Source organism: Bos grunniens, chromosome 24, assembly GCF_055505025.1.
Source record: "Bos grunniens cultivar Pamir isolate PY7600 chromosome 24, Bosgru_T2T1.0, whole genome shotgun sequence".
Taxonomy (NCBI): Eukaryota; Metazoa; Chordata; class Mammalia; order Artiodactyla; family Bovidae; genus Bos; species Bos grunniens.
The window spans coordinates 43,395,268-43,412,955 of NC_141188.1; the positions used below are offsets into that span (position 1 = coordinate 43,395,268).

General features: G+C 48.6%; 1 protein-coding gene across 1 annotated transcript in view; it reads left to right on the forward strand.

Moving 5' to 3' along the window:
* The first annotated feature begins 4,715 nt into the window (after positions 1-4,715).
* Positions 4,716-17,688, forward strand: part of RAB31 (RAB31, member RAS oncogene family) — an 81,665-nt gene continuing 68,692 nt past the window's right edge. Inside the window, exon 1 of the mRNA XM_086373197.1 lies at positions 4,716-4,858. Coding sequence (XP_086229323.1) covers positions 4,820-4,858 — 39 coding nt within the window. The 5' untranslated portion in view covers positions 4,716-4,819. The remainder of the gene's footprint in view (positions 4,859-17,688) is intronic.

Genomic DNA, 17,688 nt, shown 5'->3' on the forward strand with positions numbered 1-17,688 from the left:
CATAGCTTTACCTTTTCCAGAATGTCATAATCACCCAAATACATAGCCTTTTCAGATTGGCTTCTTTCACTTAGTAATATGCACTGAAATTAGCTCCATGTCTTTCATGGTTTGATAGCTCATCCCATTTTAGTTTTGAATACTATTCCATTGCCTGGATGGACCACAGTTTATTTATCCATTTGCCTTCTGAAGAACATCTTGGTTGCTTACAAGTTTTGGCAATTATGAACAAAGCTGCTGTAAATAGCTGTGTACAGATTTTTGGGGGTGAATATGTTTTCAACTCCTTTGAGTAAATATCAACGAGCATGATAATGGAGTGAATGCTAAGAGTATGTTTAACTTTATAAGAAGCTGTCAAACTGCCTTCCAAAGTGGCTGCACCATTTTGCATTCAGCGATGCAATGACATTCTAGTTGCTCCACATCCTTGTCAGCATTCGGTATTGTCACTGTCCGGGATTTTGGCTATGCTGACAGGTATGCAGTAGCTGCTGCTGCTAAGTCGCTTCAGTCGTGTCTGACTCTGTGTGACCCCATAGACGGCAGCCCACCAGGCTTCCCCGTCCCTGGGATTCTCCAGGCAAGAACACTGGAGTGGGTTGTTATTTCCTTCTTCAGTGTATGGAAGTGAAAAGTGAAAGTGAAGTCGCTCAGTCGTGTCTGACTCTAGCGACCCCATGGACTGCAGCCCACCAGGCTCTTCCATCCATGGGATTTTCCAGGCAAGAGTACTGGAGTGGGGTGCCCTTGCCTTCTCCATGCAGTAGCAGTACCGCACAATCCACCAGTCACGCTCCTTAGTGTGAGTTGCAACAACCTGGCATGACTTAACTGTTTAACACGCAGAGCCAATTCTTGCATCATCTTATACTCATGGAAACTTATTTACTGCAGCTCTCTTTCTAAATCTACCTCACATATACATTTTATGTATTACCTAAGTGATATATACCACTGCACACTGTTAAAGATAACCAAGTAAAGATATCCGTTTGCTTAATCATTCCCAAATGTAAAGAGATTTCAGTTGTTTCACCCCTTTAACATCATGATGTATGCAGCTGTCCTCTTCCATCTCAGCAGAGATGTCTTTTTATTTTTCAAATGTATCTGTTTTTTTGTGTGCATGTCTGCTTGTGCACAGCCAGGCTTCTATTTGCTCACTTTTCTGCGTGTTTTTCTACGTTATTGTCTGAAAGAGGATTTGCTGGATCAAGCAACATGGTCAGTTTTATGACTGTTACTAACTAGATTAAAAAAAAGAATGGGGCAATTTTTCCTGTCCCTTGGTAAACTTTTACTAAATAATATTTGTTGGTGAATTACTCATTTCTTTTAGAAGAAATCCCCACCCAGAACCTTCTGAGGTGAGGTCCAGGGTGAGTATTCAGGTCAGCCTTCCTGTTATGTGGACACACCAGTCCTGGGGTCTCCCAGATCTCCAGACCCACCAAACAGGAGTCTCATTTGAATTACATGAAAGGCCAGAGACTCTGCAGGGAAAAGTCCTACATAGACTGAGGTGAAAAGATTAATTTCTAATCACCTTTCTTTTCTGTGGCATAGCCCCATTTCCCCTGCCCCCAATCTAGTCATTTTCACACCCTGGTGACACAGAGGTGACCCCAGCTTCATCTATAGGTACCTCTCATACAGATAGATAATTCCATTATAAGTTTAGACCCTGACCAGTTGTAAAAGGGATTTAGTAGCTAATTATGTTTGTCACCAGCAAAGTCCATTAACAATAACCAGGAAATAAAAATAGAATCTGAGTGATGAAATAAAGCCTGACCTTGTTTCTGTGCTGAGTCTAGTTCCCTGGCTCCCAGGGCACTGTGTGCAGAAGCCTGGAGCTGGACACCTCAGACTGGGGTTCCTGGCACAAAATGGTGGTGACGACCCCTCAGCTCAGGGACCTGTGCAGAAGCTCCGCCCCCAACTCTGAGTTGCCATGGCGGGCCCTGTGCAAAGATGCTGCATCCAGCACTGCCATCTGGAGCAAGGGCAGCAGCTGTGGGATGCCTGAGAGAACCCCGCCCCCTTCCCCCAAAGCAGCCCAGCCCTGCTGTTGGCAGAGCGGGTGTTCTGGAGCATGACCTCCCATCTCTCCATGTTTTGATTGAAGAGTCAAGCTTTCCTTTGCTTCTGAACTGAACCTGGCTTCAGTTCTACTGGCTCCACAGACACTGGGCAGGACCCTCACGGGGGACAGGAGGGCAAGTGAGCTGCTGAGTCAATGCTAGAGAGCCGCGAGTAGAGCACGCGCAAGCCCAGGCAGAGAGCTCTCTGGGAGGTGGCTGCTGAGCACATCTCTGGAGGTTAATGGGTTCTGCCAGCAGGCAGAGAAGAGGCTGGTTTTGGCGCAGCGTTATCACAAGATACGCTTAAGAGTTAAATTGCATCTTGTAAGTGCCACCGAGGACTTCACAGCAGTGAAAAGCATAAATTCAAATTAGCCCAATGACCTTTTGGTTTACAAAGATTTCACAGGAAACTTTTGCCTATTCCATCTTTTAAAAATTTGATAAGCCCTCAGTTACATACCATTGGATTTTTATCTCTGCTTAAGTTACATCAGAACCTCTTCGCATTTGCAGAGAATTCCAGAGGAGTCAGGCTGGGCCCTTCTGACTGTCATCCTAGAGTATGATAAACACATTCCTAGGGAACATTATACCTTTAACAAGTGGAGACCTACCCTGGACAGACACTCCCCAAATGCGTCTGGGAGCAGCCACTGTCTCTCCTGCCTGGGAGAGCCTGGTGCATCACTTTGGGGTGATCCCTGGGACCAGGGTTTCCTCGAGGCCAGTTCTTAAGCCCTCAAGGATGACTTGGCCCAGGAGAGGGTATAAATCCATGATGGTGGTCCACAAAGTGTTGGCACTTTGTGAAGAGCTCGCCTGGTCAGAATGAGACATGAGTGAGGAGATTTTAATGGGGTGAGTGTGGGGAGAATAAAACAGATGGGTGATTCTCAGGGGGAAAGCCCGGATCAGAGACTGCTAGGGGGGAACTAAGAAACCACACAAGCATGGCAGACACGGAGGCCAGCGCAGAAGTGAGAGGAATGGGAGGAATGAAAGAAAAACAGGGCGTCGGATGAGAAATTCTGCCAGCCCACTTGTCTGGGGTGGTCCTGCCCTTAGGGACCTATTGCAGTGTTAATGGAAACACCTCCCACCCTGGTTTAGCTAACTTTCAGGAAGTGAGAACTGGGTTGGTTGACTTTGGGGAAGTGAGAAGCAAGGCCAAAGGGAAGCAGTAGGACATGGAGATTCAAGTTGTTCTGCCAGGGATGTGAGGTGGCCTTGCCAGAGCTGCTTGACCATGGTCGCTCTGCGGCTGTGTGGCACTTGTCCTCTGCTCAGGGATCTGAAGACAGGAGGCCCAGTGCCCAGTGCCCAGTGTTGGGAAACTCGTGGGCAGGCCTCTTTTCATCCTGTCCTTGCTTTAGATACTAAACCAAGGACAGGTATCGATACAATAATCTCCATGCTGAATAAGACCTATATTTCATCCATGGCTACTTTTTAAACAATTTAGTCCTGATTTATGTGAATGGGTGATCCTCCAAGCCTGCCCAAGCCAGGGGAAGCTACTGCCCTGGAGGATTCACTGCCAACGGTCAGGGCTTTTATTTGAGAGAAGGGCACTATTTTGACTCTGGCCTTTTAGAATTTCTCTCTGGAGGTCGTGATTGGACGTTCCCACAGCATGGGGTCACCTGGGTGGTGGGTAGCTTCAACGTGGCATCAATAGGAGCAAAACCCAGATAATCAAGGTGGGGCGGTGGTTCACTGGAGAACTGCAAGGTCAGGACAGAGGCCTGAGAGTTTGGTTAGGGGATAAAGTTTAAAGAAAGTTGTTTCCAATCTGAAATGCCACACCTAACTCAAGTACCAATGTCCAAAAGGCTGACATTTCTGTAGTGGATGAGGTGTGCGCTCCACCGTGGAGACAAGCCCGCAGACCCCCAAGCCCGCCTCCGAAGGATGCAAAAAGTCCACCGAGCCGCCTGTTTCTAGCCGGGGCTCTGAGGCCGGGGGTCTGACCCCAGGCCGCAGCATTTTCTGTACCCTGCATAGCAGCTTCCTGCCTACAATGCGCTTCCCCTTTCAGACGCGGACCAGCCTGCTTTGGGGGTAGGAATAGGCCTTTGCCTCTAGAATCACTTCCGATGACATATGGAAAAGCGAACGTGGGGCTGAGACAGGCAAGCGACCTGGGTGTGCACTGAAGCACCCTCCCCACCGCACGAGGAACAGCGGGAGAGGCGGGCTGCATGATCAGACCCTCCTTTCGTCCGACTGCCTCTGTCCAGTGCGCTTAGGCTTCAAAGTGCTCCCAGCAGATCCCGGGTGGACAACATCCCCTTTACCGAGGGGGATGCAGTGTCCAGTCGTGGGCCCCCGCCTCCGCGGGCCGGACCGGTCCTGCCTTCACCCCGTGGCCTGGGAGCGGGAGGCCGGGGGTAGGGTGAGCTCTGCTGAGCCGGGTCCGAGGCCGGGCTGGCCGGAAGGAGGAGGCCCGGTGCCAGGACGCCAGTGGCACGCGGGCGGGGGCCCGGGGGCTGACGCCGTCAGGGGCGGTCCTGGGAGCCGGCCGGCGAGGTTCCCCGCACCCCCGGGAGGAGCCGGCGGCGGCCACGTGACCCTCGGCGCGGCCAGAGGCCCAGAAATAGCAGCTGCCGTGGATCCGCCCGCGGGCGGCGCAAGGGGAGGCGGGGACCGCAGGAGCCGGCTGGCGGGGCGCGGAGCGTGGCGGCCCCGGAGGATGCGGAGCCCCTGCCTGGCCCGGCCCCGAGCTCATGATGGCCATCCGAGAGCTCAAAGTGTGTCTTCTCGGGGTGAGTCCTGCGCCCCTGGGGCCGCGCGCCACCCCCCCCCCCCCACTCCCAGCGCTCTCTTAGTCACCCTCCTCCCTGCGCCCTCCTCGTCCCCGCTTCCCCGCGCCCCCTTTTCTTCAACTTCCCCGCCCCGCCCCCTAACCAGCCCCCCGGCCCCGACGTCTGTGCGCCCCCCGTGTCCCCTGCGCGCGCACCCCCCTGGCCGTCCCGCTCTCTGTCCCGGCCCCGCCGGTCCGGTCCGAGCCTCTCTCGGGTGCTTCCTGGCTCGTCCCCTCGCCGCGCCGGGTTCCCGGAGCCCTCGTCCTCTCGGGCCGCGCCGGGCCGGGGACCCCTGCGCGGTGACACCAGGCCAGGACCCCGCCTCCGTGGGCTTTCTCCTTCGCCTTTAATAATTTCCTTCCGGCGGAAACTTTAAGTTACTCAGCCAAGGCGCGGAATCCTTTTGCCTCCTGGGGGCAATTAGTTTATTTACTTTTTTTAAAAAGAAAACAGAGCTCAACTCGGGGTGAAAAAATGCGCGAGGGGACGACCTGGCGGGAACGTAGAGGGAGAACGCACCGTAGAAAACTTTTCGTGCTGCGGATCAGGGCAGGACGACAGAGTCCTCCCCTGTCCCCACTTCCCCTCCCGAAGCGGGTCCTTCTGAGCCCAAAGAAACGTGGAAGAAGCCGGAAACAAAGACAGACACAAACTCCCCAGTGGTGCGGACCTGCCCCCTGGGAGTGCTTAGGGAATTCAGCTGGCGTTTTGGATCGCTCGCTCTTGGGTACCCACACCACATTCCGGAATTGCTTCTTTGGGAAGAGCTGGTTTTCAGCCCTGGTTTTAGCAGCTTTTGGCACAGACGGCTAGTGTTCAGCCCTTGGCAGTTCTGGTCTCCCAAGAAAACAGTTTCCGAAAAAAGCAGCAAAGGTTGGACCGGTTCTGTTTATATCAAAGCAGTGCTAACTGGTCTGTCAAGAGGGTTGTGCAGAAGCAGATAAAGAAGGAATGGTTCTAGCTTAGGGCCGGATTGCCCCACACCCTGAGGCTGGGAAAGATTAAGGGCAGGAGGAGAAGGGGGCAACAGAGGATGAGATGGTTGGATGGCATCACTGACTCAATGGATATGAGTTTGAGCAAATTCCAGATGGTGAAGGACAGGGAAGCCTGGCGTACCGCAGTCCATGGGTCACAAAGAGTGGGACACGACTGAGTGACTGAACAGCAACAACAAGGGGCTGTCTGGACTCCCTGGAGGCCCTCCTGGAACCTGGGGAGGTCTGGCCTCACTGTCCTTTGCTAAAGCCCTGTTTACACTAGGTTGTCCTGTTGGCCTTGGTCTCCTGATTCATCCAGGGGGGTCAGGCAGAGGCCCTCCCTCCTCTGTGCCTGCCCCCATGTTGGGCCATGGCCTGGATCTGGTGGATGCTGTCCTGGCCTCCCTCTGTTGACCTTTGTCACAGTTGCAGGGGTAGGTGTCACCGCCAGGCTCTCTAACATAAGCCAGATACAAATTCCAGGAATTGCGTGTTTTCCTCCTGAGGAGTCATTTCAGCCTCCAGAAAGCGCTTCAAAGACTCAGAAGGTCGGGTCCCCGGGAAGCAAGAGGCAACTTTGACGTGTGTTATGTGTGTCAAGATTGGCCTTGTGAATAAATAAAATCAGAAATGATATGCTTGTCCCAGCACATGAATTATGTTCAATTTTTCTGCTTATAGATAAGTCTGTTTCCTTCTACAATCAGGTAGAAGAGCTCTGATCCAAAGCAGCAAGCCTGGGTTCTTATGCTGTCCTGCTCACTGGCTGTGCAGTTCTGGAAAAGTATCTTGATCACGGTGTCTGTGAAATGGACGTAATAACATCTTCCCGTTTAAGGCAGAGGACTAGAGCAGACGATCTCCTAAGATACACAGTGCCATTTCTTGCTACCCTGTGACTCCAGGATGATAATTAGCGAGGCTGGGAGATGAGAAAGCTGGGGGAAGCCCTTGCACTTCTTTTTGCCTTATCTCTAAGGATGGAATGCACTTGTTCAGTGACTTCCTGGAGACAATGCCTCTCCTTGTGTGCTGGTCCTTTGCAGAGTCCCAGAGGTAGGAGGCTGGGCTTGAAAGAAAAGAACAGCCCCACAGCAGTTCAGGAAGATAAATCTGAGCAGATGAAGACTTTGAAGTTTCAATCCCATCACCCTGTATCTGTGGTCTTCTTTTTTTGAGGGGCTCTAGGTTTTGTTCTTGTTCAGATCAGAAGCCATTTCTTTGAAATCTCGGAAAGGGCCATTGCTCTTATTATCACACCAAATAATGTGTCTTAAGTCCCCCGGTTTGGCTGGTCCCATCCTGTGTGTGTGATAGCTAGGTTCTCAGCTGCTCCTGAAGCAGGGCGATGCTCTGGGTGAGATAGCACTGTTGGTGATGGTAGTTTAGTCGCTAAGTCATGTCTGGCTCTTTTGTGACCCCATGGACTGTAGCCCACCAGGCTTCTCTGTCCATGGGATTGTGTAGGCAAGAATACTGGAGTGGGTTGCCATTTCCTCCTCCAGGGGATCTTCCCCTACCCAGGGATTGAACCCAAGTCTCCTGAATTGTAGGCAGATTCTTTTATCACTGAGCCACTAGGGAAGCCCTGAGATCGCACTGGGTGTGGCCAAAGCCAATCTAACTGCTGGTTTGCTCTCTTGGCAGATCCACAGGAGAGAGAATCCTGTGGATCCGCCCCTGGAAAAGAGATTCGGTGCCAAGCTCACAGTCCTCTCAGAATTTTAACAGGAGCCCTGGTTCCTCTGTTCTTTGTATGGGAGGCCTGTCTTTTGTGGATGAAGTGTTGCATATAGTCAACACTCAGCTTCCTATTTCAGCCACTTCCACACCTTCCTGAAATCTCAGGCCCTTGCAGCCACGCCCGCTGCCAGCATCACTGTCTGTCAGCCCAGTTGAGCAGGTGATGGGAGTGGGACCGTTTAGCCTTGCTGGCTCACTCGAGAGGCTGAGGGGCTGGTCCTTTAGTGCCTGGTGATCATCCCTGGCACTCGGTGATCACTGGGAGACCTGCTTCCCATTTAAGGCCGTGGTTGTGCTCAGCTCGGGTGGTGCAGGCGTACCCCCCTCTGAGCTAAAGGTCCCCATGTGGATGAAGATTCCTGACCCGAGGGTAACTTGCAGCAGGTGGCAGCAGGGTGTGCCAGGTGGCATGCACCTGTGCTTTTCAAAGCCCTGCTGTTAGGCCCTGGGGTTCAGAACCCTGATCTCACTTCTCTCAGTGCGTGCTCCCATGTGGAACCACAGCCATCTGTGGAGCATTCCCCAGATGCTTTGTGCTCGTGGAAAAATGAAGGACCGAGAGCGTGGGGTTTATTTAGGCTACCTGTTACAAATTCTTGGCTCTTGTTGTTTCCATGGGAGGACTTGGTCATACATATTTCTCCCATGCCTTCGTGAGTGCCCTTCCCTGGGATTACCCCGGATGCCTTGGGATCGAGCTGGGCAGCAGACTGTCCGAGTTGGACTCTTAGGACCCATGAATCTCACTCTTGCCAATTAAAGTGCCAATCTTCCCGCTTTGTGAATCTCAGTTAGTATTATGAAACACATAGCTAAAAAACAACTCCATTAAAAACAGCAAAGTATGTTTAAAAAAAAAAAGTAACAAAAACAATATTGAGGCAGCAGCTGTTCCAACCCCAAAAGTGGAAAGCGTCCCAGTTTGCGTTTTTAACACACATCACCACGTGGCAAAAAGCAGGAGGAGGGAGAGAGAGAGAAAGAGAAGGGGAAGGAGGGGTAGGGCCAGGGGAGGGGGAGAGGCGCTTTCTTTTCTTTTATTATTTCCTCTGGGTGTGTGCACTTAAAAAACTGCTTCCGAATGGAATCCCAAAGAGATTTATATCTGGATTTTGGTTGTCTTGACGACAGTTTAGAGATTTCTGCCACTTCTTCCACAGGCATCAGGGGCCTGGTTAGGCCTCTCCTCTGGCCTCTGTTCAAAGAGCAGGCAAGTCCCTGGAATTCGCTGTGACATCTGGGCGGTGAGGACTTCACCAGAGAGGGCTGAGGGGTCCCCGGGGGCACCAGGACCTACGAGGCTGCTCACAAGAAGCAGATCAGCCTGACCTGTGGACCCTGGCCTGGCTGCTCTGGGTCAGGGTGAGCACCCCTTACTGACAGTATTCTGTAAGGTGATGTGAACGTGTGGGGTCCTCTCGGAAAGAACACATGCATAGCATGGGGAGGAGCCGCCCAGGCAACCATCAGCGTTGTCTAAGTCTGAGGTTCTGTTGGTGGTGCTGGTGCTAAGCTGTTCAGTCATGTCTGACTCTTTGCGAACCCCATGGACTGTAGCCTGACAGGCTCCTCTGTCCATGGAATTCTCCAGGCAAGAATACTGGAGTGGGTTGCCATTCCCTTCTTCAGGGGATCTTCCAGACCAGGGATCAAACCCGGGTCTCCGGCATTACCGGCAGATTCTTTACCATCTGAGCCGCCAGGGAAACCTACACGTTAAGGCACCAGGACGTGAGGAGATTTGAGCTCAGGCGTTAGAAAAGGTCTTCAAGTTCACTTGTGTCCAACAGGTTAGACTAATGTCTAACTTACTCTACTTCCTTTTGTCTGAGTTTGTATAATTTGTCACATGTATTAGAAATTGGAATAGGCTTTCCTTCCCTCGGGCTTCCCTGGTGGCTCAGCTGGTTAAGAATCCGTCTACAGTGCCAGAGACCTGGGTTTGATCCCTGGGTTGGGAAGATCCCCTGGAGAAAGGAACAGCTACCTACTCCAGTATTCTGGCCTGGAGAATTCCATGGACTATATTGTCCATGGGGTCTCAGAGAGTCAGACACAACTGAGCGACTTTTACTCATTTTCCTTCCCTCAGTTATCCACTGATTATCAACAGCTTCTCTCGTGCCGGGAGCTGAGGGTGGCGGCAGGTGGACAGCACAACCACGAAAGTTGCTCAATTGTGTCCGACCCTTTGAGACCCCATGGACTGTATAGTCAGGGATTGCGTGTTACATTTGGTTCTCAGCTCTTTCATCTGAGACAGTCCCTCTCTTTTTTTTACCACCATGACATTGGCACCTCTGAAGCATCCAGGCCAATGGTCATGTACAAAGCCCTGGGATCTCAATGTTTCTGTTTTGTTTCCTCGTTGCTTCTTCTGGGTTCAGATGGGAAGACTGTGTAGGTGGTGTTGAATGGTCTTATTTTTTTCTGTATAATGTGGGGAACATCTTTCTCTTTTAGCTCTATGGCTCTCACTCAGTGAACACTCCTGGTTTCTCTGACTGTGCAGTGGTGTGTCTGAACAGAACAAAGGGCCTTGCCCTTGTGGGTCTGGCGCTCTAGCAGGGACTGAAGGTGTAGACTGAAACCTACTGGGGGTGAGTGAGAAGCCGAGCTCACCCGCCCACCCACCCCGTTCTCCTCTCGGGGCTCCGGGCCCGGTCTTTTTCCATGAGCAATGACCACCTCTTAACAGACCAGATGATTTATTTTCCCCACTTGAGTGCTAAAGCTGCTGAGAGTCGCGGGTGTCCTGAGGAGTTTGTTGGCAGAAATACAGAAAAGTGGGATTTAACATCAGGGGCCCCTGGAGAGCTTTTCCCCGCAGAACCTCCAGGAGTCTTTTCTGATCAGTTTCCTTGCTTCTGAGGCCCAGCCTTCTCCCGTTCTCTGGAGGTCACTACTGCGCCTTCTGCTTACTCCAGCTCTAACCCAGAATGCAGCCTGGGCCACTTTCAGTCTCCATGGAGGCATCTGGATGACTCGGGCTGGTAGAATCCAGGGGAGGTCACGTCCCTCCTACTTTCTTTCCTTTGAGCAAGATCTGGGGAGCTGGATCCCTTTGTATCAACAGTCTGTGTTTTTCTAGAAGAAACAGACACCTGAGTTTTCCAGAATAACTTCCTTTCTGCTCTCATGGAGTCGGTAGTCTAATGAGGACATGCAGATGAGATGCCTGGTCCTGAAAAGTGCCTCTTCACCAGCCAGCCCTGGAAGGGGAGGAGAAAGAAGGGTAGGGGAGGGAATGGGGAGGAGAAGATAAAAGGAAAGAAGTATGAGTGAGGGAGTAAGAGGATGCAGACCTAGGCTTGCACGCGCGCACGCACGCGCGCACACACACACACACACACACACACACACACACACACAGTGTCACATAACATTTGCCCTCTGCTGGCAAGAGAAGAGAGCAAAGCCTTTCTTGTTCTCCTCCCTCCCTTTCTTATCAAATAATTGGCCAGGGCATTTACATTTATAGCGAGCTTAATTAAGAAAGTCTTTCTTTGTGTGTTTTTGAAGAACATCTCATAGCATCAAAGCTTAATACTTCACAGACCCCTTTCATTTTAGGAGCTAAGATACTTTCTAAACTTTTTCATAACAAACTTCTGAAAAGCTACTTTTTTTTTTTTATTGTCTGAGTTCGTCTTCATTGAATTTTGAATCTGATGATGAGGTTGGGGAGGGATTAGGGGTGAGATGGCAGAGACGGGGTCCTCACCAGGATGACGCCTTCAACCTTGTCTCTTTATTAGGACATGGAACTGTACTGCCTCGCCCGGGTCTTGTTGCCTCTGGTGCGATGGAAATCCCGGGGCTGTGAAGACAGCATCCTGCCTGCCCTCCTTCATCTCACGGACACCTCCTGGTGGTTCTTCTCTCCCTGTCTTTTATGTTCAGATGACACCTTCATTTTATGATCAGCATCCAGCCCACTGTCCTGCTCCCTGGTTTTCTCTGTGCTTTTCAGCCCCACAGGCTTCCATTGTTGTGTTTCCTTATTCTCTTCTCTTGGGTGAATCTCAGTCTGTCCTTTAAAGAGACACCAGGGCTGGGCTCTTAGAGGAAAATGTTTCTGACTCTGCTTTCCAACCCTCTGAGCAGGGTGGTGTGCTGAGTCCCAGCGAGGGAACTTTCCTTCCGCTGCCAGTATAGACCAGAAACCCAGCCAGCTCACCCTGTGGGGAGTAACACAGGCATTTCATGAGGCTTCTTGTTTTAGTTTTTAAAAAGGGATCTGTAAAAGTAAACGGGGATTTCACTAATGGGAAGAGTGCTGTGGGGATGAAAAGAGACCCTTACGGGTGTGTGCGTGTAGGCAGGTATGAGGACTTGCCACAGAGCTGGGGTGCTGAGGGAAGCTCTGTCCCTGGGTTTCCAGCCCAACAGAGTCCTTGGGCTGATAGAACTGGAAGGGGGAGGTGAAGTAACAGCACCAGGTGACCCCTGGGGTGTCACATGAGGTCATGTCACATGACGCTCAATTGCCAGGTAAGGGAGTGGAGCTTGCAGGGCCTTAAAAGGGCCCCAGAAGCACAGCCCAGAGAATATTTTTTTAAAGAAAGACATCGCTTTAAAAAGATGGAGTGTATTATTTCTAGATCTCCATCTCAGGTTAGGTTAATCTTGGTAAGATAACTAGTAGAATCTTTTTTCAATAAGAGTAGAAAGATTTTTGAAACTCTTGCTAAAGTTATAATTTATGATTTGAACATGTTGCTGCTATTGATGTGAATTGCATGATTGTGCATTTTACTCCTGTCAGCTCTGTGCTTCCAGTTTGTTAATGATAATTATTGTGTCACAACTAACCACGTGTACACCCTTAGTCTTGCTTGTGAGCAGTGTAGTTACAGATGCTCTGCTGGTGTCTTCTCTGTATGTCCTTGACTTCTTCCTTATTAAAATTATCCATGGATAGAAGAAAAACAGTAATTATAAACTTACAAGCACCATAATAATTTTCAGTTGCCCTCGGCCCTGATCACAACAGCGACATCAGTAACATTTGAGGAAGATTGAACACAGGCCTGGAATTGAAGCCAAAACTTACTCTGTTCTTTCTCAGGCAAGAAAGTGCTTTGAGAGAGTAGCGTTGAAATAAACACATTACCCTGTGTAAAATAGCTAGCTAACGGGAAGTTGTTGTATAACACAGGGAGCTCAGCCTGGTGCTCTGTGACAACCTAGAAGGGTGGGATGGGGTGGGAGGTAGGAGGGAGGTTCAAGAGGGAGGGGACACGTGTAAACCTGTGGCTGACTCATGTTGTATGGCAGAAATGAACACAACATTGTAAAGCAATTGTCCTCCAATTCAAAATAAATTTAAAAATTAAAAAAAAAAAAAGAAAAGAAAAAAGAAAGCACTTCAGAATGCCTTGGATGAAGAGGGATGTCTTGAAATTACTCTAGTTTATGAGTATTTCTGTAACCAGGACAGCTGACATATACCAAGGGTAACTCATGCCAGACACTGTGCTGAGTGTTTTGGCTTTCCGTTGCTTTGTGACAGACCGCCCCAAACTTAGTGCTTAAAACAACAATTTATTGTTCCTCCTCACTGACTGCTCTGGGGGCTGACTGGGCTCAGACGGGCAGTCCTTGCTCAGATGGTGGCCGGGGCTGGAACTGAAGCTGTAGTGGCTTGGGCTGGGCTGGCTGCACCCGCGGGGTGACCAGACATCTGTCTTCACGTGGCTTCTGCACGCCGTCACGTGGGCTTCCTCACAGTGTGGAGTCTCGGGGCAGTCAGACTGCCTCCACGGTGGCTGGCCGTCTCCAGAGCAGGAGTTGTCTTGTGAACTCAAGTTTTCATACATGACACGTAGTGAGTCCAAGCAATCTGAAATGCCAGAGTTTGCAGCAGAGAAGGGTATTGCAGAACGAGCAAGGGGAACGAACAGCTCACGCTCAGAAAGTCTCAACTCCTCAGTGGTCTGGGGGGAAGAGTTTTATAGGAAAATCTGGGGTAAGGGCAGGAAGCAGGTTGTGTTCCAGGAATCTTGTGCTCAGCCTGAAGTTAGAATCCTCCACCTGGGTGACAGGATTTTGAGCATGACCTTGCTAGCATGTGAAGTGAGCAGTAGTTTGAACATTCTCTGGCAATGCTTTGGCCACCTGATGCGAAGAGCCAACTCATTGGAAAAGACCCTGATGCAGGGAAAGATAGAAGGACATCGAAGCCTGGCGTGTTGTGGTCCATGGGGTCGCAAAGAGTTGGACACAACTGAGCAACTGAAAAACAACAACAGCCTGGTTAAGGGCCTTAGTTCCTGCAGAAGAGCGCAGAGATATTTGCTGTGCGTCCCTTGAGGAGGAACCAGGACCCTGCCCAAGCTGCACTACGATTTCCTGGGTGCTTTCCCTTTGTTTCTGCATCTCCTCCCTTCCACAATTAGAAACTGCTTGAGTCTGCCCTTTGGAACTTGGGGAAGGTCTAGGAGGCCGAAGCCTTTTTCCTACAAACAAGAAACGGGGGACAAAGAAAGGCTTTTGTGCCCACGAGGGCCCCACAGGGTCCTGCTCGGTCTCTGTTCCATGAGCTTTGGGTGGATACTAACAGGCTCCTTGCTCATAGATCACAGAATGTCATTTCTGTCACATTTCACTGATCGAGTCAGACGGCCAGCCCAGAAGCAAAGTGAGAATTAGACTCCATCTCTTTTTCAGTCTGTTGGACTGCACGAGCATTTCACCCACATCTTGCATTAAAGGAAACTGAAGCTCGGGGCCAGGTAACAGCACAAAGACTCCCAGCTGATAATAATAATAATAAGTGAGCTTTCAAGGATTACAACCAGCTCCGCATGACCCTGGAACCAGCGACACAGCCTTTGCTGGGCTGCAGACTTTCTCAGTCACAAATTACTAGTTCAGATTGGCATGTGGCACAGTAGCATGGGGTCACAAAAAGAAAGAAATAAAATAATTCATCAAATTGAACCAGGTTTGAAGTACTTCCCTGGATAAGAAAGTGAAAGTGTTAGTTATTCAGTTGGGTCCGACTCTGGGCGACCCCATGGAGTGAGTATCCTCCCTGAAAGAAAAGGCAAATAGCCTCAGTGTCAGGGTTCTGGCCAGGGTTGGGGAGGTGAGATGATCGGCCTGAATTAGCTGTGAAGACGTGAAGCGGTGTCTGCAAGGAGGCCGGGACTCATGCAGGACACACCGTGCTTGGGACAGTGACGCCGGCCCACCCTGGGTTCACTTAGCGCCTCGCAGCGGCAAACGACTGAATGCAGAGTTGTTCCATTCAGTCTTTGGTCAGCCCTGTGTGGCAGCCCCTGCCTGTGTTTTGTGGTATGAGATGAGCTTTGGTAGGTCCCAGGCATCCCGGACGTCACAGGGCTGTGTGTGCAGAGGGACCTTGGGCTCAGCTTTATCCGTTGCCCTTTTCCCAGTTTGTTTTCAGGAAGCCCTGGATTCCAGGCCTTTTTTTCCTTTACTCTCTCAGGGGATACGTGTTGAGTGCTATAATTGTTTCAGAAAGAGTTGGTTCGCAAACTGTGATCAACCTGCTGGATGGTGGAGCTGTAGGCATTAGGAGTTTCTAGGGCTACAGTTCAACTGTCTTCACAGCTAGATGGGCCTCCTGCCAGCTGAACACAGTGGACTCTGGGTCACCCTCAGGTTGGCAGACGTGGCTTGCTCTCGCTTTGTCACGTCCTAGCTCGATTCCCCTGGGAGACCACATAGCTACTGGGGTCCAGATTCCCGCTTTGTAAAATGCTGGCAGTTTGCACAGACAACCCCTCTGACCCGGCCTGGCGTGTCATGTTGAAAAGTTCTCTTACCTCTGCTTCCAAAAACCATTTTACACCCTGATAATCTTGAGGCTTAAGAGAGTCTAAGTAGATTCTTTGCACAAGAGGATCTCCAATTAAGTTTTATTTAATCTGCTTAGCCATGGGATCTGGCAAGGCATAGGTGATAAGTAATAGCTTTTGATTTACTGTGTGATATTGTAGAACTTCATTCTTTTCATGAATTTGACCCAATTTGTAACATACTCTTTAATTAAAAAAAAATAAATTTGACATTAACACTGAATAAATTTAAGGTGAGAGCTCAGTCGCTCTGTTGAGTCCAACCCTTTGTGACCCCATGGACTGTAGTCCACCAGGCTCCTCTGTCCATGGGATTTTCCAGGCAAGAATACTAGAGTGGGTTGCCATTTCCTCTTCCAGGGAATCTTCCTGACCCAGGGACTGAACCTGAGTCTTCTGCGTCTCCTGCCTTAGCAGGGAAATTCTTTACCACTGAGTTTAAGGTTAGGTGTGTGTACACTTATGTGTTATAATATGATTGCTGATGTAGTCATATTTGTCACATTGCATAATTGTAGTACAATTTTTGTCTATATTCATCATACTGTGCCCTAAATCTCAATGGCTTATTCACTACTTGTTACAACTTTGTGCCCTTAACAATAGCAGTCTTACCCCTTCCCCCTGGCTGAAGCCCCATCCCCTGGTTACCACCATTTTACTGTCTGTTTCTTATAGGTTTAACTTTTTCAGATTTAACATATAAGTGGTAGCACCCAGTACTGGTCTTTCTCTGACTTATCTCACATAGCATCATGTGTTCAAGGTCCATCCATGTGGTCACAGATGAGAGGATGTCTTCCTTCCTCAAGGCTGAATAATACTCTTTTCTGTTTGTACTACATCCTTTTCATCCATTCATTCTTTGATGGGCATTTGGATTGTTTCCATATCTGGGCTCTTGTGAATAATATTGTGGTTAACATGGGGTACAGATATTTCGTTGAAATCCTGTGTTCATTTCCTTCGGATATAAGCCCAGAAATGGAATTACTAGATCATATGTTAAATCTATTTTTAATTTTTTGAGGAACCTCAATATTATTTCCCATAGTGTTAGACCAATTTACATTCCCACCACAGAGCACAAGGGTTCCCTTTTCACTACATTTTCACTACAACCTGTTGTCTCTTATCTTTTTGGTAATGGCCATTCTAACAGGTGTAAGGTGATATCTCATGGTGATGTAACTTATTCTTTACATTTTTGTACTAAAGTGTAAGGTTCTTGCAAAAAAGCTCATAGATCTTATAGTGCACAATGGATTTTGACAAATTAAACTGACCTATGTAAATGTCCAGATCTAAGAGTAGAATATTCCTGGGAATTCCCTGGAGGCCTAATGGCTAGGATTCTGTGCTTCCATTGCCAGGAACCCAGGTTCAATCCATGATCAGGGAACTAAGGCCTCACAAGCTATGAGGCATAGCCAAAAAAAAAAAATTAAAAACCAGAATATTCCCAGTAAGTGTTTATGAATGATTTTCTGCACCTTTACCAACACTGAATATCATCAAAACTTTTTATCTTTGCTGATATTATCGATAAAAGTTGATAACTTGTTCTAATTTGATTTCTTTAATTATGGATGACTTTGAGCATCTTTTTATGTTTATTGACTAGCTCTATTTCTTGTTACCTACACATTCACATCATTTACCTAATTTTTATTGGGTTATTTTTCTTACTGACTTTTGAGACGCTTTGTATATTAAGAAACCAAACCCTTTGTCATTTGTATTACACAAGCCTTTCTTCAATTTGTTGCTCTCTAGTTTACTTTTTTTTTTACTGAATTAAAAATCGTATTAATATTTTAAACTCTTTGTTTAGTCAAATATATCAGTATTTTCCTTTATAGTTTTGGTGTTTATGTCTTGCTTAGAAAGTGCTTCCATATTCTAATATTGTAAAATTTTAACCTATATTTTAATTTTCCTTTTGTTCATTCATAGTGTTTTACATTTTTTTAATTAAAAAATATTTTTTTATCATGTGAAATTTATTTTGGTACAAAGAGTCAGGTTGGGATTCACATTTTTTCTTCTTTACTCCAAATGTCTAGGTAGTTGTTTTAATGCTGTTTGTTGATTAATTCATCATTAGTCACTTGTCTGATATGTTATTTTTTGTCATAAATGAAGTCCCTGTATGTATTTGGGTCTGTTTATGGACTCTGTATTGTTCTACTAAAAAATGCACTGATTTCTGAATCTATCAGATACAGGAAAATTTAGA